A 25,732-nucleotide genomic window follows, 5' to 3' on the forward strand; every position below is an offset into this window, starting at 1 on the left:
CGGGCGTCGAAAAGATCGCACTCAAGTACCGATCCAAAAACTAAGTTTGCATTATACTAAGTTTGCATTCATGGCCGGAAGATGAATGACAAAAACCCACCAAGCCTATGTAAGACCGTGTACTGGCAGCAAAGGCGAAATCGTGTAATAAAGCCTCCCTCTGCCCTTTGTTCATTCACTCCGTGTCCCCTCTACCTTCGTAGCTTCCTTGTCACTCGCTGTCCAGCAGTGCACCCAATGAGTCTCCTTCCAGACGCACATTCACTACCGCCTTAGTCACGATTTTCCGGCAACCGCATTATAACCGGTCGTTTACCTTGGGGGACTGCACAATATCAAAAATTGAAGGACCCATAAGCTTCGCTTTCAAGAGTTAAACGCGATAGCAAAACATGGCCTCTAGTGCTCTCTTCAATCGCTAAGTGCATGCTTATAAATCGCTAAGTGCATGCTTATAAATATGTTTTGACATGAATGTCCTGCAGGCACTCATTGCTGAGCAAGACTGTGGAGTGTGGCCGCTTCCCTCTGTTAGAACGGCACTCTGCTGTAGTCCAGACACGTTTTTCACAATGTCTCACAGATGGCAACACACACACACACGCATGCCCGCACGCGGATGGTACATACAGGTTTTTGATCTAAAGGAAGAGTGGCATGGCACCCAATATACACGCCACGCGCTCGCCATCTGGGAGGCCGTAAAGAGTCTCACAATGCCTCGCATGGCAGCACATTGTCTAGTGTTTACTTGATCAACGCCTCTGGAAAGGCACGATCTTTTTTCGTCATGAAAACGTCATTCATCGATGTTTTGGTCTGTCAGTTAAGCTAATGGCATTGTGCATACCAAAGATTGTCTTGTTTTGCTATTTTTTACATAAGTGGGTTCATGAACACAGCTAAACCTTGACATAATGAACCTTAGTACAAAATTCTTGATAATATGTATTTAACTTTTTGTGATTTGATGTCTATACAACTCCACATATTTTTAATCACTATATAAAAAAGTGCATTTACTTGCTGCAATAAAAATACATTGCTACTGCAAGAAAAAATTGAGGCAATAAAGTGGAACTATTCCAGGTGCCAGTGGTGGAATGGCTGTTACACGTTATTTTGTGAACATATTTTGGAAATCCTATGCCATGTGATGGGGAGCAGAATCTTTCTTGAAAAAGCTGGGGATGCAAAGAAAATCTGAATGCAGTTTTCTCTCCCTCTGGAACTGGGGAGACAGAGAGATCATACAAGACTATGGCAAAGAAAGCATGCATGCCTCTCAGGTTGTTATATTGCAACTAGTGTGGTTCTACAGGTCTTCTCGATTTAGCTGCACTTTTTGGATATACCGTAGTTCCCAAAAGTGTAGTGCCAGTGCTGTGCCTCTTCCTCTAATGTTAGTGCTGCACGACACAAGCAGCTTCAATGCAGAGGTCAAATCAAAGATAAAAGTGCAACAATGCCGTATACTGTGCACTACTTGCACGTGACGAGAACTTTAGAGTAGTTAGTGCTGAAGTTCTGATGAACTTGTGCAGAACGTCAAATCGAGTGCAGTAGTGCAAGTGGCACGAGCTGCGCTCGCCACACTGAGCACCAAAGTGCAGCACTCTTGAATCAGCGCAAAAAGTGCAGCCAAATCTTTGCACCGCCTAACCTTTGCGTCAGTGCCACAAGTGGCAAGTCTGAGCAGCTGTAGAGGCAGTAGCACTCAACACAATAAGCTATCACAAGGCTCCTGCGAATAGTAAATTTTAGGTTCAGAGCAATCAGTGATTTGGTAAAATAAAGTCCAATCGAATCCAAATGCCATATAGTATCAGATATTATAAGAAAAAAACGAGCATATTTGTCATAACCCAACTAATCTGCTCAACGCATTAACTGAAACGAGGCATGTGCAAATGTTCTTTTTGGTTCACAGTAAGTGAAAAAAAGTTTGACTTTCAGTAAAATGCAAGTGATAACCTGTAAAATACATTAAGTTTTAAAATTTAGTGTACAGTTGAACCCCTTTATAAGAGACACTGATGTAAGAGACAAATGTCTATAAGAGACAGCAGTCTGCCTACAGTAAAATACGGGTTGATAAGAAAATGCATACGATGCACCCTGCTTCATTCAAAAGACAAGAACTGCTGCCAAGTGCATGCCTCTTATAAAGGGGTTGAACTGTACTTGGAGCATATAAGACGGTATAACAAGCTTTTCAAGTTGAAAAATAAATCAATGTGAAAGTAATATGCACATGTAACCTTGAAGTAAAGCTTTGTGTTTGCTTGAATAGAGGTTTCCACGTCTTAGCACATTCCTTCACTGCAGCACTGCCTTTACAGGAAGTTACATGCGGACTAATGTACGCGGAGATAGCTGCTTTCACGCCTAAACACCATTACATTGCAGTGAAACCACCTTTACAAGAGAATTGCATGGCGGGCTAATATACACTTATTCGTTCCTTTCAAATACTTCAAAATTTTCAATTATTTAAATTTGAATCGAAGGGAATCCAAATATTTGAAGCATTCAAATATTCGCACAAGCCTACCAAAGCTGACTCAGGCTCACTCAAGAAATACACATTGCACAGCTGTTCGAATAGTGAAATTCTCGGTGCAAACGAATTCAAATATAAAGTTTAAGTGTGAATTGAATCAAATAATTCTCAAATACTTTTGCAATACTTCAAAGAAAAATAACAGGAAAAAGGTCTTAAGTGTACTGCAATTTATATTTTTCAAAATTATCCCTTGTCAACAGTAACTAGGTGCTGCTATATTGGGCTCATCGGAAAGAGCGTGTCAGTCTTCAAATTTTGCATTTTAGTGCAAAATTTTACTTCATCTGTAAACAAACGTACAAAAAGCGCAAAATGTGGGCTTTTGTACGCTTGGCTGTATTTGACTTATTGCTCCAGCACACAACACCCCTTGGTCATATCCTCGCTCCAGGAGTGTATTGTCTGCTGCTTGCGCATGGCATGGTCCCGGCTGTTTAAGGGGGGAGGTGGCATTGAAAAAAAACTTTTTTATTTGTTGACCTACAGCAATGAAATTTGGCATGCATACTCATAAGTGTCTCGAATAGGGAAATATGCAGTTTCATCATGATAGCTTCAGTAGTTCTCTAATGCTACACGATCCAATTACATGGTCTGCTCGTGGAAAGTCTAGAGCTGCAACAAAACATGCCAGGAAGCTGTGAATGATGTTGATCTTTACTCAAAAGAAAGCTTCAGGGTATGGCACTATCAAAATTTTTTAATAAGTTATCTTTTTTTTTAGAGGTCATCATGGCTGCCGACACACATTGTCAGAAACAATGGCACGGACAAATCATCCTTTAGAAAAATAACAGGGCCATAAAACAGAAACTTGAGATTGCTGTACCCACAAGCAGAGTTCAGGGATTCAGGAAAAAAAAAAAACAGAATCAAAATCGGTCCAGTCATTCCCGTGCTACTCTTTCCACGAGCAATGCACAATGTCCAAAACACACTTGTGAGAAAAAGCCTGTCGAAGTTTTCGATGGGCTTTTTTCAATGAACTTTTTTGTTTCTCGTTGGATATTGATGAAAATTGGCATAGACACTAAGAATGACCTCACAGTGCTTCCATAAAAATTTTGAAGCGATACCACAAATACTTTATCAGAAACAAATTATTTATTCATTGAACCATGTGGAGGCGCCGAGCATAATGTAAAAAAAAAACAGTATTGAGAAAGCTGCGTTTAAAGTTTTAACTTTTCTTTACATCTCTAAAACACCTAAAAATTGTGATCTCAGGTTTTTCTTGTGATATTTGACTTCTTTTCATGATTTACTCCTTTCATGATTTACAAAGAACAAGTATAAATTTCAAACCAAGTTCTTTGTATGAAGGAGTGGTGTGATAGGTATGACAGAAAAGATTGTAATTGAATAAAACCATATACTGAAATTATTACACATACTTTTTTGTGCTGAAGTTGTAATTAGCATAATTAAGTACTTGATTACAAATATTCACTAAACTTTTCTTTATTTGGAGAGGTTTATTGCATCAGAAAAATGGATCACACCATGACGGCCTATGCCTTCTTTCTAAATAACAAAGTTATGGGCAGAAGACTGGTGGCACGGGAATTTCTAGCAGTATACTTAATGACACGAAACGGACATATAAAAATTCGTGCCCCTGATTCATACAGCCGGTCGCGGAAACTAATCTACAGCAATTCATTAACCTCGGAACATTCATAGACGTTCGTGGCGATATCAAGCGCGGCTCCAAGCTCGTCTGAATCACATCACAAAAGCTTATTGACAGCGCTTCATATGACCGTGAGGTGCGCGGCCGCGTGGACAGTGCAGCCGGCGCGTAATGCACTTGCCGGTGGCGTTCGATGATGCGCGAAATGTGCAGTGCAGCCGGCGCGTAATGCACTTGCCGGTGGCATTCGATGACGATGCGCGAAATGTGCAACTACGAAGACAAAAAATCAGCACGCAAATCAGCACCTGGCATCGCATTTTCGAAGACGATGCGCGAAACTGCTAGCCGCTGTTCCGAGCGATCCTTGGCAGTGAAGGGGGGGGGGGGGGGTGACAAGCTTAACTGTGTTGTCCGCTGCCGATGCGTAAAATGCCCATACGCGATTCAGAGGAGCTAGCGAGTGATGTGGTACATTCCTTGCGAAGAAGCACGTCGCCAAGAGTGCGCTTGCGCGTCGTTCCTGCCCGCAGTCTCGCTGTCAGCGGAGTTAGGCCTAAAGCCGACTCCGATGACGCGCCGCACTCGTAGACCGCCACGCGCCGCTCCTAGTAATCTGATCGTGCATCCGGTGCGGCCACTCGTAGTAATCAGATCGTTCCGCCGCTTACAGCTTCGTTGCTTGCGAAGAAGCACGTCGCCACGAATACACTAGCGCGTCGTTCCTACCCGCAGTCTCGATGTCGGCGGAGTTAGGGCTAAAGACGACTCCGATGACGTGCGGCGCTCGTAGTAACCTGATTGCACATCCGCTTACTGCTCGTAACTAAAGCGTAGTTATATCTTAAGTGATTATCAACCCGTGAACACGTCACGAAGTGGCGATTTTCGAGAGCCATGTCCTCGCGACGCACAAGCAGCAGACGACGATCTCCCGGAGCGAGCATCAGGCCAATGGCGAGGCGAGTTGAGGCAACATGGCGGCCAGGGCCAATCAAGGGCCTCAAAACGACCTTCAAACATTTGCTTTTTGCTCGCTCGTTGTTAAGGGGGGACGCACCCTTTGAAAACCGAAAAATCGCGAAAAAGTCGATTTTTTGAAAACCACATACTCGGGCAGTATGACTCATAAACTGCCTCTACTGTAAATATCAATGTCTAATTCATCGCGAAAGTACGTCACATAAATTTTATAACATGCCGCGGCAGCCGGCAAGCGGCGAGCGAGCGCCAAAAATACCCCAACTTCGCGCGCTCGCCATTTCCCAACCGCTCGGCCGATCGCCGCCATCTTGATGTTGTTTTGCTCGTGAATTCTTGCGCTTTTTTTTTTTCGCCACCCGCGGCAGTGGCGGTGGCGCTTTGAGGCGGGAGTCGCTCACGATTGGGGGGCTCGCGGAAGCTTTCGAATGTCCCGCTGCCTGGATGCGAAGCCGCGATTGGACAAAACGCGCGCCTCTCGAGGGAATGGGGGAACGCGCGGCTCCTATTGGCTGCTGCGCGCGATGACGAAGCTGCTTCTCCGGCATGCGCCGGCTCGTCGTCTGCACCGGCGCTTGCAATGCCGGCGTTCTTTGTGTGCCCCGTTTGCCATCATTCCGATCGGTCGTCACACGTGCTGCTCTATCTTTCACCGTCTTCACGAGACGATCTTCTACCGTCTTCACGAGACGATCTTCTACCGTCTTTACGAGACGATCACTACCGTCCTCACGAGACGATCTTCCGCCGTGTTCACGGGACGCGGATTGTTGCGCTGACGGTCACGATGGGCATTTCGAAGTTCAAGACTCGGCACGCGTTTGGTTCAAGAAAGCGTCAGCTGAAGCTCGTACGCATGGCGAAGCTCACCTGCACGCCCACGCGCGGCGACAGTTGCACCAATGCTTCCGCTTCATCTTTTCAAGAAGATTGCGTCGACGCTTCTAGCGACGAGACTTCTACACCATCGGCACAAGGATCCGTCGTGACGAGTGAGGCTGGTGTTTCGAGCTCAAGTGCGCCTGGTGTGTCGCGCTCGCCAACCGCATTGATTCCGGCCCCGAACAGTGAGACCACGTCGTCGACTGTGCACTTCCAAACACGTTTTCGGACGTGCGAGGAGTTGGCGACGGCAGAGAGAGAACGTGCTGCTGTGCAACGACAGCTTGGCGCTATGCCAGCGACCGAGAGGAAGTTTCAAGCGATGATGCCTGAACCCGAAGCTGCCACCGCTACGACCGAAGGCGAGAGATATTTCCTCGTGCAAGGGGATGCCCTTAGCGACATGCTGTCCAAGACCCCGTGCCCGCGCTGCCTCGCGACCGGGATGAAAGTTCAAGGAGGCACCCAGCTTGGACTTGCCACGAAGCTTGAGCTGGTATGTCCACATTATGGAATAGTTTCAAGTTCGTGGAGCTGCGGAGAAAGACTCTCTGCGTCTGAGAAAGGCTCAGAAACGGATGAATGAGAAGCAGGAAAAGCGGCAAAGAAAAGGAGAGCCTAAGGACACATCTAGCTACTCTGCAGGGTCATTTTAGACCATAATAAATGTTTGAAACTTTCGAAGTCAATTTTCTCAGAATGACTTTTTTGACCAGTGAGGCTGCTTAGTCAGGTGATCTCTCTGGAACTGCTGGTCTGATTTCTATCAGGTTTTTTTTATTATGCACCTTAATAAATTGCCCAGGGCAAGACAAGCCCGCTTTTTCAATTTATTGTGTCTGTTGTAATTTGTAATAATTAACTAAAACTTCATTGATGAGAGCCCAATTGTGAAGACTAAATTCAGTGCTCTGCTAACATTTTTTGGCAAGGAAATTCAAAAAAAGGGCTCTGTCTTGCCCTAAACCACCTATCCAGGAATCATCATAGTGAATTTCACAGTGCTAGCACATTTTTCAAATTCTCCAGACCCTGACTAAGGGACCCATGTGGACTACCCTGATAAATGGCTGTAACTTGGGAACCAGTGAACATAACTGCATGAAACTTTGTGGTTATTCAAATGGCGTTGCTATTAGTGTACCCTGAAAACTTCATTAAGATATCTCAACAAACAAAAAAGTTGCCCTTCGAAGGTAGCCTCCCCCCTTAAAGGGAGTAGCCAGCTGAGGTGGGAAAGTTAAACACGGAGAAATGCTCTTTCCGATGAGCCCAAGAAGCCGGCTCCCGGCCCAAGCATCGCGAAGCTATAATTTGTTGAAAATCGACGTTTTCTCGCCATTTCCAGAAAACTTTTTGCTACCTAGGTGGGTGAAACGAATTTTCCGAAGAACTTCTGCGCAGTTTTCAGTGTAGATATTTTGGAACCAGATAGAAAAAGGGTTCCAGAAACTGAAAACTTTAGTTTCAAAAAATCTATTTTTTTGCCATTTTTCGCGATCCTAAAGCCGCGTCCCCCTTAACTACTTCCTGACATGCTCACACTCGTCCTGTGTGCATGGCTTAACCATCTCTTGGAGTGTAATTGCACTTTAGTTTGGCACCTGCAAACAGAACCTCAATGATCAGATTACAAAAGCACACGGTGCTCATCGTGAACATCGCAGACTCGTGTTTCGGCAACGAGAGGTTCTGTTTATCGGCACTACAGACTGATGAAGACCATCGCAGAATGGCTTTTCGTATTCGCGATTCAGCCTGTGGTACTTTGAAACATCAGCTATCGCGACCATGCACACCAGAAATGAGCTCATCACTGAGCTAATTAGGCTTTGCTCTGCTCATGACGCCATTGCACAACATGAATCCAAACTTTGCGAACAGGACATCATGCTAGCAGACTAGCAAAAGCAGAGAAGCTGCAATGTGCTTCTTCGCAAGCACCAAATCGCATCACCGGTTGGCTCCTCGGAACCACGGATGGGCATTTTACGCATCGATAATGAATCTCCCAGACAAGTTCACCACGCAGCGGTCGCTCAGAACAGTGGTGGAAGCAGCTAGGAGTTTCGCATGTTGGCATCCCAAAACATGTGATCAAGCACACTGCATGTGATTTCCCATCATTATAAACCATTTATTTATTTTCCAAAAGTCATAATCGATGAAGTTTCTGTGCAAATGTAATCGAATGACAAAAACTACAGTAAAACCTCATTTATCCGGACCTCGTTAACTCGAAAATTCGGTTAACTCAGACTCGTGGCGCGGTCCCGGCAAAACTGTGTATATTTCAATGAGGTCAAATTTTCATTATTTCAGTGAGGTTTAGCCACGCACCGGTTATCTCGGACAACTCCGGAGAGGGCTATCGGGACTCCAGAGTCACGCGATCTCCGCGGCTTGGAGGGTCAAGCACCACCTGCCGTAACCGACGGCAGAACCAGAGTTTTGGAGAAACTGAAACCGAGCAAACTGCAGCAGAATATGACGATGATGATAGTGAATGAAGGGGAAGTGGCTAGGCGACGCTAGTCACCACCCGGCGGAAGCACTTGAGCCACCGGCACATCCAGTGTCTACTAACAGCTGCTCGCTACGTCCATGCTACGCCTAATGGTGCACTACTTCGTGTCTTGGTTCTTTGTGTTGTGACTTCACGTGTTGCGGCTGTATTTGTGCGCGTTGTCGCCGCCGTCGCGCTTCATGGTGACTGTCACAGGAGTTAAGCGGCCACAGCAGCCAGCAAATGATCTTGAAAGAAAGGTTATGATATCGAAAGACATGATGAGCCGACGCGACGTCACCGCACCGTGCAGCAGGCCACCGAAGCCCTCGCTGTCCTCGAGGGGTTCTGCGTTTGTTCTCGCGACAGTGAACGTGCGCACCACCACCTGATGGGATTAAATAAGATCGTTCTGTCAGAAATTCCGACGGCGAGGCAGGCAAAAATAATGCACTTTTTTTAAAAAATAAAGGTTTGTCTGTGCCATGTACGTTTTCCTTTTGTTTTCATAATTCGTTTGATGATTTGGAATTCGGTTAACTCGGACATTTTCTCCGGTCCCGTGAGATCTGAGTTAACGAGCTTTTAACTCGCTCAAACTCAGACTCCCAGCCTGATAAGAGTCTGAGTCAAAAAATGAATGATTTTGTCAAACTATGTCTGCTGCTCACCAGTCAATTGTTTTTCCTGTCTGGAGCCACTGCTTCAAGAGGTACTCATAGTAGCTGTCAGCACGAGCCCCCAAGGTCAGTGTAGAATCTGCATTGAAGTGGCCCGTCTCCGCATTGATGAACATGGGTACCAGGCCTTCCTTTTTAGGCAACTGGTGCAACAGCTCAGAGACAGCAAAAGCCTTCTTCTGCAAAATAAATGTTACCACAGTGATGTGTAGTGAACTAATACATACATATTTTACAACACATGTGTTTAGTGTTCTATAAATGCATGACTGGAGGATTCCTGCCATAACCTTGGCCTTTACACATGACAAGTCAAATTTTAACAATGACGTAAAAGTATGGTGTACAGGGAGAGATGTAAATCCATATACAAATGAAAGGTGAAACGAACAAGGAACCAAAGAAAGTGGAGGACATAGGCACAAGCTGTACACTGGGTTAATAAACAAAACAACAAGGATAAATATATAAAGCACAACCAAAATCTTTGGCTCCAGACAGACAAATTTAGGTCATGCACTGACACACAAGGCCTCAGTTCAACGCCTCCTAGAAAAACTATGCCTGAAACGCAGCTCTCTTTTCGATTGAGAGCTTGATGCCAGCACAAAATCTTTGAGGCCATGCCTCCTACCGCGTGTTGCGATCGTCCGGAACACGCGACCGCTCTGTCCCGTGGCATCACCGTACCGCTCTGTCACGTGACACTGTGTCACATTACCGCTCTGTCACGTGACATCACAGCTGCTCGGAGGCAACTGTGAAAGCATTGCTGTGTTCGCAGGGGGCGACCGCCACAGGCGTGCGCCTCCATACTGGAGGGGGAGGGTAAAATCCCAGGGTAGGGCGGCGCGTTAGCGGCTCACGTTCTAGACGTAATTTATCTAGGAGACGCTCAATTAAACCCAGTTGTCAGATTGCACCCGTGTCATCTGCTCCTTATGGTGCCTTGTTTCTTGCACCCTTCATTTTAGTAAGCCATGGTACTATACTGCACATAGTTGAGGGTAACAATTTTGTAATGATATAGTACATGGTGCAGTATGAAGTCTGCAAATGAAAAAAAATGCCTCCCTTATGACACCGCTGAACAAATAATTTGATTGAACGAACCAAAGCAGGGATCTAGACATTGTAACAAGGTTTTTGTCATACATGTCATCTTTTTTTACTAGTCACGTATTGACAATCAAGAACATTGGCAAACATTTAGTTTTGCTACAAAGAGTTCAACTTTTAGTATAATGATTGTTTTCTATAAATAAGCCTCCACCTCTTACTATAACCACAATACAGTCAAGCCCATATATATAACGATACAACTTAGAACGAACTTTTAGGTGTTAGTAAAGCTTGCAGTGCTGATTTCATAACTGCAATTATTTTTCTGATAGCTATAGTAGTTCCAGAGTTACTATAACTTTGATATCAAAAGATAGGGTTTTTTGTGCACATAAAGCTTACTAAAAATTTTCACACAGAATTGCAAAATGGGTCATTCTGCTGCACTTGAGCAGTACAATACAGAAAAGTACCTCAAGTGGAAATTTATTTGCTACATTTAAAGAAACTTAAAAGTACTAAATGCATATATTACATCTCTCTATCAGTGTATCAAGTTGCGTATAAAAAAAATCTGATGTATATTGCAACCTGAAGTAGCTACTTGTATTCTAGAGTGGCTGATTTAGCTCCGTGCAAAATTTCATCAAGATAGGACTATTTTAAGTGTAAAAAAGATTGTGCAAAAGATGAGAGAATTACCTCAAGATGGAAATAGAGAAAAATACGATTGAAAGTTATAAATATGTTTACTCATGATTACACAGTGCGATTTGCACAAAACTTGGCGAGATCATAGAAGGGACACAACTAGAGCACCTAAAATTGTCCTGCTCCATATGTGGATCCTTCTCGCCGCTTGAGAAGGGAGTCATCAAGGCGCGCTTTCTTCGCCACGTTCCGCTGATGAGCCCTTGCCTCAGATATTTCATACACAGACATTCCTTCTTTCGATTCTCCTTTGATGGCGGGATTGGCCCAGGGTGATCAGTTGATCTGGTGGCACTGCACCAAGCTCCTCTAGCACGTGTTCAAAGCTTGAATGTCCTTTATTGAACCACAGCACGGCCATAGCAGCTGCAGTTTCCACTGTTGTCTGGGAAGCAAACTTAGTCTTCGGACACAACAACCAGAATTTGCTGTTCAAAGATTCTGGAGCGTTTTGAATCTTCCCTTGAATACAACGCACCAGCAACCTTTCATCTGTGAGGCACTTGTAAATGGGAAGCACAGCCAATCCTTGAGCCTTGGTCAAGATTGGTGTGTGGTCGAGTGGGGCCTCCCCAAGCACTTCCGCTCGCCTATGCTTGCACGAAGTCGCCCCTTCTGGACAGTATCGGTGGCTGCCTGCTGTGTTGCTCGATGATGACTGGAAATATGACGCCCAGATGGCACGATGCATTTTCAGAATATCACCTCTGTTGTTTGTGATTGCAATATGGTAATAGTTCTGCAGCTTCTGAATTGTGTCATCTGTCAGCTTTTCTACTCCTAAAAGTCGTGTTGGCAGCTTCGAAATGTGGGGACTAGACGCTTGGCCACATGGTTTGTGCACTCCTCCTTGTCCACAACAACTTCACCATATACCTTGGCCTCAGCGCAGTATAAGCGTTGCTGTCCCCATCACTGAGGAACTTGGTGAAGCGCAATGGTGTTGTGTATGAGGATGTCCTGCCCCATATGCGCAGAGCTGCCTCAGTTTCCATGGTATGAGAGGAGCACTCTGTATTTTTTTCGCAGACAGGTGTGTGGAATGCTTGCCACGTTTCTTTTTCATCACCCAAGTCCTAGTGCCGGCTACAGGCAAGCAGTAATTCGATAGCACTTCAAAATCTAGGCACAAACCAGTGTCCACAGACACAGCAGTACCGATGCCATTGTGGCTCTTGTGCCCTCTTTTTTGCCATGTGCCATGATACATGACAGCAACATCAGCCCCATCCACTTTCTCTTTAGTTATCATCCGCGCCTTCGCCAGGTTTTCTTGCACAGCTTCAGTAGCTGCAGCATGAACTTTTTTGCCGATTGCAATAAAAGTCTTATGATGCATAGGTATTGGCAGTTCAACAATAGCACAAAAACGCGACAGCTGGACATTTAAGGACGGGCTGTTCGATATTTCGGACTTTCCAAGCATCAGTCGAGCCGACCCCCATCATTTTTCGCGCCGCCGCGATCTTGCTGGTTTACTTTTTTTCATCCAGTAACCTCAAACCAGTGCTGGTCGTGCGCGTGGCGTCCGCCAGCCTCTGCTAGGATGGCTACCTCGAAGTGCTGGATCGGGGCTATTTCCGCATCAGCGTCGCTGCCGAACAATATTTCTTTCTTCTCTGCTGTGACCGTTGGATGGACAGGACCGAATCGACTGACTGTGCGTGTGCTATGTGTGTTGCCTAGCTACAAGTGCTGATTCAGAATGGATAAGGGATTGCCGATGTCGTCGACCTCGAGAGCTCTGATGAAGCACGGAAAGTATGTCACCATGTTGATGGCGAAAAAAGCTGCCATCATCAAGCTCGTTGACAGTGGCCGATCGCGGGCAGACGTTGCGAAAGAGTTCCATATTTCTAAACAGACTGTTTCGGACTACATCGAAAATAAGCAGAAGATTTTGGAGGCGGCAGAAAAGTCTACTGGATGTCGTCAGAAGAATGTCAGCCAAGGCACTTACCCTAAGCTCGAGGGGGCCCTTCTCGTTTGGCTGAAGCCGACAGTGGCCAGCAAGGTTCCCGTCTCCAGGAGCCTCCTCAAACAGAAAGCTGAGACAATGGCGCTTCAAATGAACATTGAAGGATTTAAGTTCAGTGACGGCTGGCTAAGAAACTTCAAGAAGCGCTTTGATCTCAGTTTTAAAAAACTGTGCGACGAAAGTGCAGCTGTTGACCTCAGCGTTGCTGCGGATTACCACTCTGAAAAGCTGCAGTCCCTTTTACAAGAGTACTCACCAGATGATACTTTCAACTGTGACAAGACCGGGCTTTTTTTTCAAGCTGATGCCAGAAAAGACACTTGCCTTGGCTGGCGACCCTTGCCATGGTGGCAAACACAGTAAGGAGTGAGTTACTGTACTGATCGGTAGCAACATGTAGGGCATAGAAAAACTGCCGATGCTCGTCATCGGCAAGTCGAAAGCTCCAAGGTGCTTCAAAGGCGTAAAGTCTTTGCCTGTTTCGTACGAGGCCAACAAAAAGGCCCGGGCAACTCAGCAGCTTTTTGAAAGCTATGCGAGAAGACTGGACCGCAAATTTGATTTAGAAGGCCGCAAAATTTTGTTGTTTGTCGACAACTGCGCTGCACACGGGCACATTACCAATTTGAAGGCAGTGCGCGTCGAGTTCTTGCCACCGAACACGACAAGTGTCCTACAACTGATAGACCAGGGTGTCATACGCACTCTCAAAGTGAACTATCGATCACGCTTGCTTTTGCGTGCGGTGATGTGCCTCGACAGCGGAAAAGCATACTCAGTCAATTTGCTTGGGGCCCTTAGCATGCTCGCCGATGCGTGGAAGTCGATGACATCGACAACGATGCGCAACTGTTTTCCGCCACGCGGGATTTGTGTTGAATGGCGAGTCGGCCGCCTTGGACGAGGACAGCGTCGTCGACCACGTGTTGGGAAGTGAGCAGCTTATCGACGACCTTCGCACTGCGGGCGTTGATATTCCATCAGATGTCTCGTTTTCCAAGTTTGCGTGTGTGGACAACAATTTGGAACTGTGCGCTGGCCTCACGGATGAGGAAATCATTCGGCAAGTGCTTGCGGAGTCCGAGAGTGACAATGACTTACCTGCAACAGCACAGCCGATGCAAGCCGAGCTGATGCAAGCGATCGCAACCCTTTCGTCAGCGTACAGCGACACGGCAACTCTAGCCGAAATGCGGGCGGACGTGCTCGCACGGAAGCGAAACGTGGTCCAGAAGAGGATCGATCACTTTTTCTGCTCAATCTCAATAGTAACCAATAAAATGAGAATTTTTGGGGCACATTTGCTTTTTCGCACTGCCCAATTTTTCGGACATTTTCGCGGTCCCTTGAGAGTCCGAAAAATCTGTCGCCGACTGTACCTTCACATTGACGGCGAAGCTGTCGCGCGAGCTGCCGCTTCGGTAGCTCCAGTCACCACCGGCATCGGTGGGCTCTCCTTCTGGCAGAACACGCCGCGAACTATGCAGGGCAGAAATCACTGACTCAGGACACTCACTGTTATCATAGTGCAGCTCGAGGAACGAAGAGAGGCCCTTACGTTTACTTGTGGTGTCACGAACGACGAGTCCAGTGGTGTGGCATGTTGGACAAACAGCACGGCTTACCATCGATGTCACAAAATACTCCGCTCACAGAGCCACCAACACTCTTCATTCTCTCGCTCTCGAACTGTTCAATCTTTTTTCCGATGCGCTGATGAACTTGATCGCGGCATCGATTTCGTCAAAGTTCCCGCAAGCCGCCATATCCCCGCTGCCTTGATTAGGCCTAGTGGCCGGCGGCTCGCATTCTTCCACCGCTGTTTTGCGCTTGGGCTTACGTCGACGCCCTCGGTACTTGTTCTTGCTTGCTCGGAAGTCTCGCCTCTTCGAGTTATCCATGATGAACTCGGAAAAACGTAGAAACGCACGGCAAGTGCCGATCGTCGCAAGCGCTCAGCGAGCGAGACCGATCAGATGTAGCCAATGGCGACCTCGGTAGTGTACCATGTGACCAGTAAAGATGCCCGAAGCGGCTGCAGCTTGGCTGTAAACCGATTTGGAAATGACTGTTTTGTGAAATTCCTCACTAAAATATGAAACTAGGGGGACACCTGTACACTAGAAGAAGCCTAGATCTACGTCACCGAACAAACCCCGATGACGGACATCGTGTTGCCGAGTGGCGGATTTTCAAAAATAGCCATCGCATGCATGAATTCGCGACTTCGGGACCTACCTTTGCTAGCGCAGATCAAGCTTTTACCACTTTCTCGTTTGAATTCAGCTATGATAGTTGAATGATCAAACGTGATTTTAGAAACAATCTCTCAAAAGTGAAAATTTTCGCAAAAGACGCGATTTTTCGACCCGCATCTCCTCTCAAAGAGATCGATACCTGCGTGACCTTGGAAATATACACTATTTCAATGGCACAGAATCGCAAATACAACAAACATCTCTGAGTGCCGTCGATATGTTACAGCGAACAGAGTCAGCGCTCCGGCGACTTCTCAAGACGCCACTTTTTACTGCCAATAAGCCATCGGCCAGGGGGACATGAATTCTTATTGTAGACACCGACCCTGCCTCTGCAGGCCTCTAGTTGTTGCTCTCTCTGACTGTCTTGTTACCCACCCCTCCATCCTTTGTCCCCCCGCTGCTCCGAGCAGCCTGCATCGCTAGATGAGGCTGCTCAAACTGCCCTCGATGAAACTGTGTTTTCAAACTGCCCTCGATCTTTGGAAGACCGGCTAGAGTGAACAGACCATCTGCTAACATCGTCGGCTGCCGATCGTACCCGATCGTGTGCATCAGTGTCTTGTCTGAATAGGTGTCGTATTGTTACAGTACACGTGCTTGCGCTACTCAACCAACTTTGATAATCCGCGATTCGTTCCCTGTTTAGGACCTGCTCTTACTCACTTTGCACTCAGCTCAGCATGCCCCTCGCAGACGTGCGAAAGCGTAAAAAGGTTGTTACACCGAACGAATATAGAATAATGAAGTCAGTGAGGCAGAAGCCCGCTGGCGCCACAACGCGATTTTGTGACCTCAGTGCGAGCAGGCAGGCCACTCTCCCAAGATTTCCTACGAGTGATTTGCGCATTTCATGGACCATGGACTTCGCCCATAGGTATCTCGCAGCCCCGCCGTGGTGGTATAGTGGCTACGGTACTCTGCTGCTGACCCCCAGGTCGTGGGATTGAATTCCGGCTGCGGCGGCTGCATTTTCGATGGAGGCAGAAATGTTGTAGGCCCGTGTGCTCAGATTTGGGTGCACGTAAAGAACCCCAGGTGGTCGAAATTTCCGGAACCCTCCACTACGGCGTCTCTCATAATCGTATGGTGGTTTTGGGACGTTAAACTCCACATATCATTCAATCGATCAATAGGTATCTCGCAAATCTGCTCTCCTCCCTTTATCGTAACTCCTTCGTCCGTCTCCACCGTTCCAGGATGCCAGCCGAGCTGGCTCGATATTAAGAAGTTTTTTTACCTAGCTAGAAACGGGTCCAGAGCAGTTCCATGCGTCCTGCTATTTGTGCCACGCGTGCGTGTGTAGCTCACTATTGGTGTTCGTGTGTGGTCAGGACGGCTGACGAAAGGCCTTCTGTGCCTTTTGTTGCCGCTCAACACAACGTCAAAAAGTGCAACCACTTGGCTTGGGCATAATCCGCACGTATAAGACTTCTTATAGTCGTTGCGTTGTGGAGAGCTTGCTCATAGCTGTTGACCGCCCGGCAGCCAACTTGCGGCTTTGAGTGTCCCTGTATTTAGCCGTGCAGATGGTGAAGGCTTCGTAGGCGGAGGTAACGGCTACATGTGTGCAAAACCATTTTCACCAGGCTAACTTCGTCAATGTTGGACCCAGCGCCGAGCCTGAAACTTCAGAACAGGGCCACTCTGGCGGTATTTGTGGCGGCGCATCGTCGACTCAATGGGAGGGTGGGACATCTTCCGGGATGATTTCATTATGACAGATCATGGTGCCGTCGCTGCGGAACTGTGCAGGCCTGAGGGCATTATTAATGAAGTGTGCGGTTAGACCGATTTGGAGAAAGTGGATAATGACGATGAAACTTTGGAGCCAGTGCTCCCAAGCAAACCTGTAATAACTGACTAAATTAATAGCCTCAGGCAGCTCCCATATGCAAAGGGCCTCAAAGAAGAGCACGCTGCTGCGCTAAATAAACTCAACACCACTCTAATCGCTTCTGCTTTTCGAAGCACGTGCATGGCGAACTTTTCTGTAAAAAGAAAAAATTTGCATTTTCACTTGCCACAGCTTTAAAGCTGCGTTTAATTTACTAAAAACTTTGGTATACAGTGAACGGATGCAAAGTCACCCTCAGGTTCATTATAAGCAGATTTATGGATTTACCGTATTTACTCGCATAATAGGCGCACCCCTAGTTTGGTCGCGAAAAATTCGATTTTTTTTAATTCCGCGCATAATAGGCGCACCCGAACTTGGCCGTGATCAGAAACGATTCTACCCCCCAGCGGTACAGTTGGAACGCGGTCCCCGCACCCTGAAGAAAAAAAGAAGGCAAATCGACGAGCAAATAAAAAAAATTCGAAGTGCAACGACCTAACCAACGTGTTTGTCGAAATAAAACTTGAAAAAAAAAAAAAGCGTCCACGAGCGAAAAAAAAAACGGCTGTTCCATCAATTACTGATACCCCCCAAATCGCCGCGCTTTTTGGAGCTCACGTGTACAATGCCGGGGGCTCGATCGCCATCACCACCATCAGAGAAAAAGAAAGAAACGCCATTTTGCAAGCGGTGTGCGTATGTTGTGGTGTGCGTATGTTCCACAGTTTTGTTATAAAGCTCCGACAGCAGAAAGACTTCATTTTGCCCCAGATCGGCAACGCTGATCAGACCCCCCTTTGCTTTGATATGCCGTGGAACACGACAGTGGAGGAGAAATGTGCACGGAGCGTCATCGTCAGAACGTCTGGCGCTGATAAACAATGATGCACCGTAATGCTGGCGGTGACAGCGGATGGGCGTAAGCTACCGCCTTACGTTATTTTTAAACGTAAGACGCTCCCAAAGGCAAAATTCCCTCAAGGCATCTACGTCAAAGTCCAGGAAAAAGGCTGGATGAGCGCGGAACTCATGGTGGATTGGGTGAAAACAGTCTGGGGTCGGCGGCCGGGTGGTCTGTTGTTGCCGTCCATGCTTGTCCTGGACAGTTTTCGTGGGCACCTAGTAGACAGCGTACGAGATGGGCTAAAGGAGCTGCGCACAGATCTGGCAGTGATTCCGGGCGGCCTCACATCGATACTGCAGCCTTTGGACGTGTCCTTGAATAAACCTTTCAAGGACAATGTTCGAAGGCTGTACACCACCTAGATGGCTGGAGGACAACATCAGCTGACTCCAGGTGGTAAGATTAAGAGGCCGCCTGTGGAAATGCTGTGCGCTTGGATCGTGGAAGCGTGGCAGGCGATCTCCGACGAAGTCGTCAGGAAAAGCTTCAAGAAGACGGGTATCTCGAGCGCACTGGATGCGAGTGAGGATGACATGTTGTGGGGTGCGGATGATTCGGACACCGAAAACGAATCCCCGCTCGGCGAGGATGAATGTGTGATCTCCGACTCGGACTCCGAATAAGGAAAAGGAGGAACAGCTACGACTTTTGTGTAAATAAATTTTACGTGTGTGTGTGCAGTTGACGGCTCTCGCTTGTGCATTAAAAGGTACGTAGGTATGTTTGTTTTATGCTGAATTAATTGGTAAACGATAAAGTCGCCTTTTACTTGACAAGTGTGCAGATTTAAAGCGCGAGAACCGAGTTGAAAAAATTTTCGAAAATTTTACCCCGCGTAATTGGCGCACCCCCAACTTCGAGCCGGATTTTCTGAAAAAAAAAGTGCGCCTATTATGCGAGTAAATACGGTATACATGACGTTTGAAGTCCCAAAACCACCACATGATTATGAAAGACGCCCTAGTGGAGGGCTCCGGAAATTTCAACCACCTGGGGATCTTCAACATGCACTGAAATATGAGCCTACAGCATTTTCACCTCTATAAAAAATGCAGTTGCCGCAGCCGGCATTTGATCCCGCGACCTGCAGGTCAGCAGCAGAATACCTTAGCTACTAGACCACCACGAAGGGGCTTCCTTACAAGAGGGCTCAACTAGTAACACAAGTTTTTCCATAAATGTGTGCCGCCTTGTATTTTATTTATATGTTTATAAATACAGAAAATTTTTTATGTGCATATATTGTGTGTGTGTGTGTGTGTGTGTGTGTGTGTGTGTGTGTGTGTGTGTGTGTGTGTGTGTGTGTGTGTGTGTGTGTGTGTGTGTGTGTGTGTGTGTGTGTGTGTGTGTGTGTGTGTGTGTGTGTGTGTGTGTGTGTGTGTGTGTGTGTGTGTGTGTGTGTGTGTGTGTGTGTGTGTGTGTGTGTGTGTGTGTGTGTGTGTGTGTGTGTGTGTGTGTGTGTGTGTGTGTGTGTGTGTGTGTGTGTGTGTGTGTGTGTGTGTGTGTGTGTGTGTGTGTGTGTGTGTGTGTGTGTGTGTGTGTGTGTGTGTGTGTGTGTGTGTGTGTGTGTGTGTGTGTGTGTGTGTGTGTGTGTGTGTGTGTGTGTGTGTGTAGTTATAAACTTCGAGAATAGTGGAATAGTGCAGTATAGGAAACAAAACAATAAAATATTTATTTAATCCTAACAGTTTTGGCTGGTGGACCAGCCTTCTTTGGAGGATGTAAGTGAAATGGTACAAGTTCCCGTAGCAGAGGGTCACCCTCACAGTTTGAAGACCCTCAAAAAAAAAAAAACGAGACAAACGGGCGAACGAGGTAGCAACAGACAACAAGAATCAGAAGAAGGAGAGGAACTAGAAAGGAGCGACAGAGAGCCGCCGGGAACGAGCGGGTAATTCTGGCATTGTTACTGGGTATAGGTAAGACGCGCCGCCAGCGGAGGAGACCAAAAAAACGGAAAAATGTGGAGCATGTTGCCGCTTACTCGCATCCCACACATGGATCGAGTTTAAGTTCACGTGGTTCGGCGGCTGGCCCGCGGCATCGGGCCACACACACACACACACAAGAAGCATACGACCCGGTCCAGCTTTCGGAAAATAATGGCCACGTTGGAAAGCTAATGTGCCCTCTCCCCCTCCCTCCACCTGCCCTCTCATGCAGAAAACTGTATTAACCAGTCATACTGAAAATAAATGAATGGGTATTCTTGTAAAGGATGAACAAACAAAAACGTAAACAAAAAAATATAAAAATTAAATAATACTAAAAAAGTACTCAGAAATGAAAATAAAGTCTAATAATACTAACACACGCCGTTTGGATCACGTAGCATCGAATTCGTTTAGTTTCATGCACTATATTGACCAACTTACGTGTGCGACTTAACGTATGTATAAATAAATTGAGTAATATATATATATATATATATATATATATATATATATATATATATACACAGTCAAACCTCAATATATCGAACACGGATATATCGAATTATTGCCTATATCAAACGGTTCCTATATCACGCGAAAAATCGCATGCATTATTGATTTTTTATTTCGAACAAAGTTTGACATATAATGGATATATCGAACACAGCCACCCCAAACCGCACGCGCTCCATTGACAGGCGGCGAGCTTTCCCGCAACTCTCGAAAGTAGCGGTAGAGCGGCGGGCGTTTACGAATGCTGCACACACCGATGGCGCCGAGAGCGCCACTTTAACGTAGCGGTGTACGCGCGCCGCAGCCTTGCAGTCGTTGCAGTCTATGGTGTCAACGGCACACTGCGCACTTGTTGCCTCCCCCGTAGCATCGGCAGGCATCGGTCGTTGTGCTCGCAGTGTTCGTGCGTTCGGAGTTAGGCCTGTCGCGCGCTATGGTGCGCGACAGGCCTAACTCTGAACGGCGGAGCTCACGGATGTGGAGATTGTCGCCGAAGCTACCGCTGAGCAGCCAAATGAAGACTCTGCCGAGGTGGATCCCGCAAGCGCTGATGGTGCCCCGCTCCCGACATCAGCTGAGGTCGTAGCTGCCTTAGCCCTTGTGCGCCGCCACTGCGGCGCGATTGAAGGCACCGGCCTATCACTTATCACTATCACTTATCACTTTTTTTTTTTACTCCCCCCCCCCCCCCCTTGCTTTCGCCTTCCTGTTCACAGCCGATGCAATGGTCCCCAAGCCACAGGAGTCTCAAGATCTCGCATTGCATTGTACTCGTTTGTGTTTGGCCAGAGAACAGCAGAACGCTGGGAGAAGACAAAAAAAATGCAAGAGCTTGCGAGCTTCAGTAAAAAAAAACTCCTGCCCACTTTTTCTTTCTTTTTTACTAGTCTATTTTTTACTTGTCTGCCTCCCCCTCTCCTTTGTGCCAGGAAGTTCCTCATTTTTTTCCTTTTTTTCTTGGTAGCCTGAATGCACAACCAAGACTGCCATATTTGGGGCGCAGAACCGCCAGCATGTACAGTCAGTGCAGAAGTTCTTAACAGAACAGTATGAGTGAGGCAGTGCATCATAAGCAGATTTTTTAAATTTATTTAGTTTTTTTTTTCGCATAGAGGCAATGTAAAACCAAACGCTCTCATCTTATTCATCATGTGTGAAAAGTCATGCTAACCGAGTTCATCTTAATGAGAGTTTACAGTAGAAGATATGTGCAAATTTGAGTTGAAGTTATTACTATTTTAAAGAACTATGCATAATGAGAACAAATATTATATGGTCCCCTTTGAACCACATGGGTGTAAGGCTCATCCAGTACCTCTAGCTAGGGCAATATGAAGAAACGTACAGCTCATAAAAGAGAAAAATGCAATGCAAAATGGCAGGGAGGTTAACCAGAACATAAATATATGGTTTGCTATCCTGCATTAGGGAAGGGGGATACAGGAAAGTAAGGACAAAAGAAAGGAACAGAGGTAAGCAGAAGCAGAAACAGACCGGAGTGTGGGTTTAAAAAAGTGCAACTTACTTCAAACTGAGAGTCCCTGGACGCACGACTCAGAGTACGAAACTCAAGCTGCAGCGTGGCTACCTCCGAAACACTGCTGTCCGGAGCCCAAACAGGGGCATGCGCCACTCCGGAGGCAAGGTTCACGTCTGAGTAGGGCACCCCCGATGTCGACCGGAACCCAGGTAGCAAACGGTGCCCAAGTTCTAGCTGCACAATATAGCAATGATTCATGTGAAAGGTTTGAAATTAGAGCAACTAGCTCTGCCATGTACATAGCGTCTGGCTTAACGTAAACCACAATATGTGGGTGGAGGAGGATAATGGTACATATAAGGGACTCAAATAAATACAATTTAGAACAGCGGTTCTCAGCCATAGATGTGTCGGGAACCCCTTGTGGACTGGTGAAAGTGATGAGGGGACCCCTTGCAGCAAATGGGAGGGGGAGGTACGTAGATAAATTAACACAACTTTAGCACGAAACAGGTGCCTTTTATTGCTACCAAAAACATCAAAGATGCCACATCACTACATTTTGGACAGTTCATCAATACGTGGCACAGTCACGCTTAAAAAAAATGCGGGTGAGGGTTTCGCCGATCACAGAAATGGCTTTGTGGACCCCCATTTAGGAACCACTGATTTAGAGTGTGAATACCGAAATATATGAATGCAGTTTCAGTTTTCATCCATATATTACTGAATTTTTTTAATATCAGAGAAAAAAAAGCAGGGCACCCACGCGGTGCTGATATGTGTTGAGCTGTGCAAGCCTGGCACAACGGGGGGTGCCGTTTTGGAAACAATAAAAACAGTTCGTTCTGGGCAAAGGCCTCAACATGTTCTCATGTTCTTCGCGGGCCTGATGGGCCTACTGTTCATGGTAGTCACTACCGCCTGGCCATCCGTTAATCTACACATGTAACACAAGAACTGCAGATTGTCTGCGACGACCAGGAATTCGGACTCGCCGTGAAGTTGCGTTTTGTGTGTTCGGCCTGTGGGGAGACTGCGTCGTTGTGGAGCTCGCCGCGCGTACGTAGCGATGAATGCATGAAACCTTTTGCTGTGAACGCTCTGGCCGCGCATGCCATGCAGGCAACGGGGAATGGACAGGCCGCGCTGAATGATGTGTTCTCGTTGATGGGCATCAGCCGTCGGGGTCTTCACATGAAAACGTGGCAACACTACGTGAAGACGAAGTTGGCACCCGCGGCCGATCTAGCTGCACGCAATTGGACGAGCGACTGCGCGCGCTCGGTTCACGAACTTTACGCAGAACTTAATATAGGCCACATGGGAAACATCGCGGTGTCGTTTGATGGGTCATGGATGACTCACAGTCATTCGTCGCATATTGGTCTCGACACCCTCATAGAATTGTTCAGCTGGCTGGTGCTTGACTTCGTTTTCTTGAGCAACTTTTAAGCTGGATGCGAGTTGGCCCCAAAGGAAGGTGACCCTTCTTATGCAGCGTGGAAGGATCATCACCAGTGTCAGAAAGGCAGTGACAAGAAGGCTCGGGAAATGAAGGTTGAGGCTGCCCTCATCCTTCTCAGGAGGTCACTTGATTGGCACAACCTGTGCTACACCACGGTGCTTTGCGACGGGGGACAGCTGCAGTTACCTTGCATTACAAGAAGATAAGGTTTATGGGTATATCCCAGTGGAAAAAGAGGACTGCATTGATCATGTCCAAAGGTCTATGGGCACTGCTTTGCGCAACTTGATTGCAAAACACAAAGGCCCTGGTCTTGAGGAAAAGGGCCGCCTTGGGGGGAAAGGGCCGCTTGACAGGAGACCTGATCTCCAAGCTCCCCAATTATTATGGGTGGGCTCTGAAGACACACAGTGGCGATGTTGATACTATGCACACAGCAGTGATGGCCACTTATCACATCACATCCAATGATGATGTGGCAAACCACACTCTGTGCCCAACCTGGTCCTAATTCCTGGTGCAAACAAAATGCGGCAAAGGCCAAGGGGGAGCCCATTCCCAAACATTGTCGAAAGCTGCCTCCACATGTCTGCCAAGCCTTACTTTCCATTTATGAGCACTCGTCAGGCAGAAAGCTGTTGCAACGATGCCACAGAGGGAAAACCGAAAATAACAACGAATGCCTGCATTCAATGATCTGGGCGCTGGCACCAAAGGAGTGACATGCTCCGCTATTCACGGTGGAGGCAGTTGTGGCAGAAGCAGTGCTCAAAATCAATGCAGGCAATAAAAAGGCATCAGAGGACATTATGAAAGAGCTGAGCCTAAACCCCAGCTGGCAAAGCCGCAGCTGCATGGCTGAAAAGGATCGACGGCGCACGGCAGCATCAGTCAAGAAGCGACAAGCAACGGAGAGAAAACATGCACCAGTCCCTGAAAAAGCGCCACACAGGGACTCATAGTCAAAAGGACTACATGCCCGGTGCATACTGAGCATTTTCAAGTGCAGTTATGTAAATGAACGAGTTTTATTTCCTTTTCTCAGTTTTCTGAAAATGTGCTTTTTGGTGACTTTACTAGTTTGTCGGGTTGATATCTTGCAATCTAGAACAGCTAGAGCAATAATTTTTTCATTAATGTAAAGCCCAATCTGTGTATTACAAAGTGTTGAGAGCACAATTTTCGTTTGCTGCCCATATAAATTTCTTTGCGATAGCCATGACATGACTCCAACTTTTATCATCTGCAGAATCACTAGTTTTTCTTTAATTTGAAATCTGCTTGCAGCATTGCACTTTTTGCTAATTGCACTGTCTAGCTTTGCAATAATATTCACTTTTTGATAAGCACTTTCTTTTCTATTGTCTCCAAAAACAATAGAGTGGCAGCATTGTGTATCTTCTAAATTAATTGAGCTACAATGAAAATTTTTACATATTTGAAATCAGCAGGAGAAACTACATAAGCATGTGTATTTTTATCATGTTTGGTACACAAATACAGAAATTATCACCACACACCATGTCCCCCTTTAAAGGGAGATGCGGATCGAAAAACCGTGATTTTTTTTCGAAAAAGTCGATTTTGTGTTTTCTTGCGTTTTGTATTTCTCCAAGCCTTCTCCTTAATATATTAAAAAATTAAAGCTGAGAATCAGCTAGAAGTTATCGAAAAATACAATTAAAGCACTCGCGGTGGCTCGTGAAAGTGCGAAGTTACCCAATTTTCATGCACGCGGCACTTCGCTCTACGCCATCGCCGGTTCTTGAAATTTTGCGGGCATGTAGGCCTAACCCTCTTCTCCCAGAGCACGCTTTGGCAAAGCGGCATTCATGCTAAAAATACAACAAAAAATCGTTTTCCCACAGTATTCTAGCGTGGCCACTGGGCCTTCGAAGTCGCGTGGTATGATCGGAGCCCTGTCATTGGTTGCGAGCATTCCGCCGTGCAGTCGGATGCGAGCGCTTTCTTCGTTCTCCTGCTTTCGCCAAGACATCGACGAACACAACCGCCAGAGTTATTATTTCCGTGCCATGGATGCCGGCGAGAAACGCTACTTTCGTTCACGGAAGTTCATTACGCGGCACCAGTACGAGGGAAGGCACCCCAAACACAAACAGTGAGCGCCGGCGAGAGGTCCGTCTGCTGCTAGGCCTAGCCGCGGCAGCAGCGACACACCAGATTTGGATTGTTCGAGCTTTATTCCTACCGTCGATGACTTCGTCAGCGCTTCAGAGGGAAAGATAAAGATGTTCGACGACTAAAGCAAGTGTCAGGACGAACGCGGAAGCACATTTATTTGTGACCGATGCGATGCAGAACCTCGTCAGTGGCGT

At 46.7% G+C, this 25,732-nt stretch overlaps 1 protein-coding gene across 1 annotated transcript in view; it reads right to left on the bottom strand.

Moving 5' to 3' along the window:
• Positions 1-25,732, bottom strand: part of alpha-Man-Ib (alpha-Mannosidase class I b) — a 122,695-nt gene that overhangs the window by 42,645 nt on the left and 54,318 nt on the right. Inside the window, exons 5-6 of the mRNA XM_037435677.2 lie at positions 21,974-22,162; positions 9,240-9,427 (exon numbers count right to left, since the gene is read on the bottom strand). Of these exons, the coding sequence (XP_037291574.1) occupies positions 9,240-9,427; positions 21,974-22,162 (377 nt within the window). The remainder of the gene's footprint in view (positions 1-9,239; positions 9,428-21,973; positions 22,163-25,732) is intronic.

This window comes from Rhipicephalus microplus, chromosome X (assembly GCF_043290135.1).
Source record: "Rhipicephalus microplus isolate Deutch F79 chromosome X, USDA_Rmic, whole genome shotgun sequence".
NCBI lineage: Eukaryota > Metazoa > Arthropoda > Arachnida > Ixodida > Ixodidae > Rhipicephalus > Rhipicephalus microplus.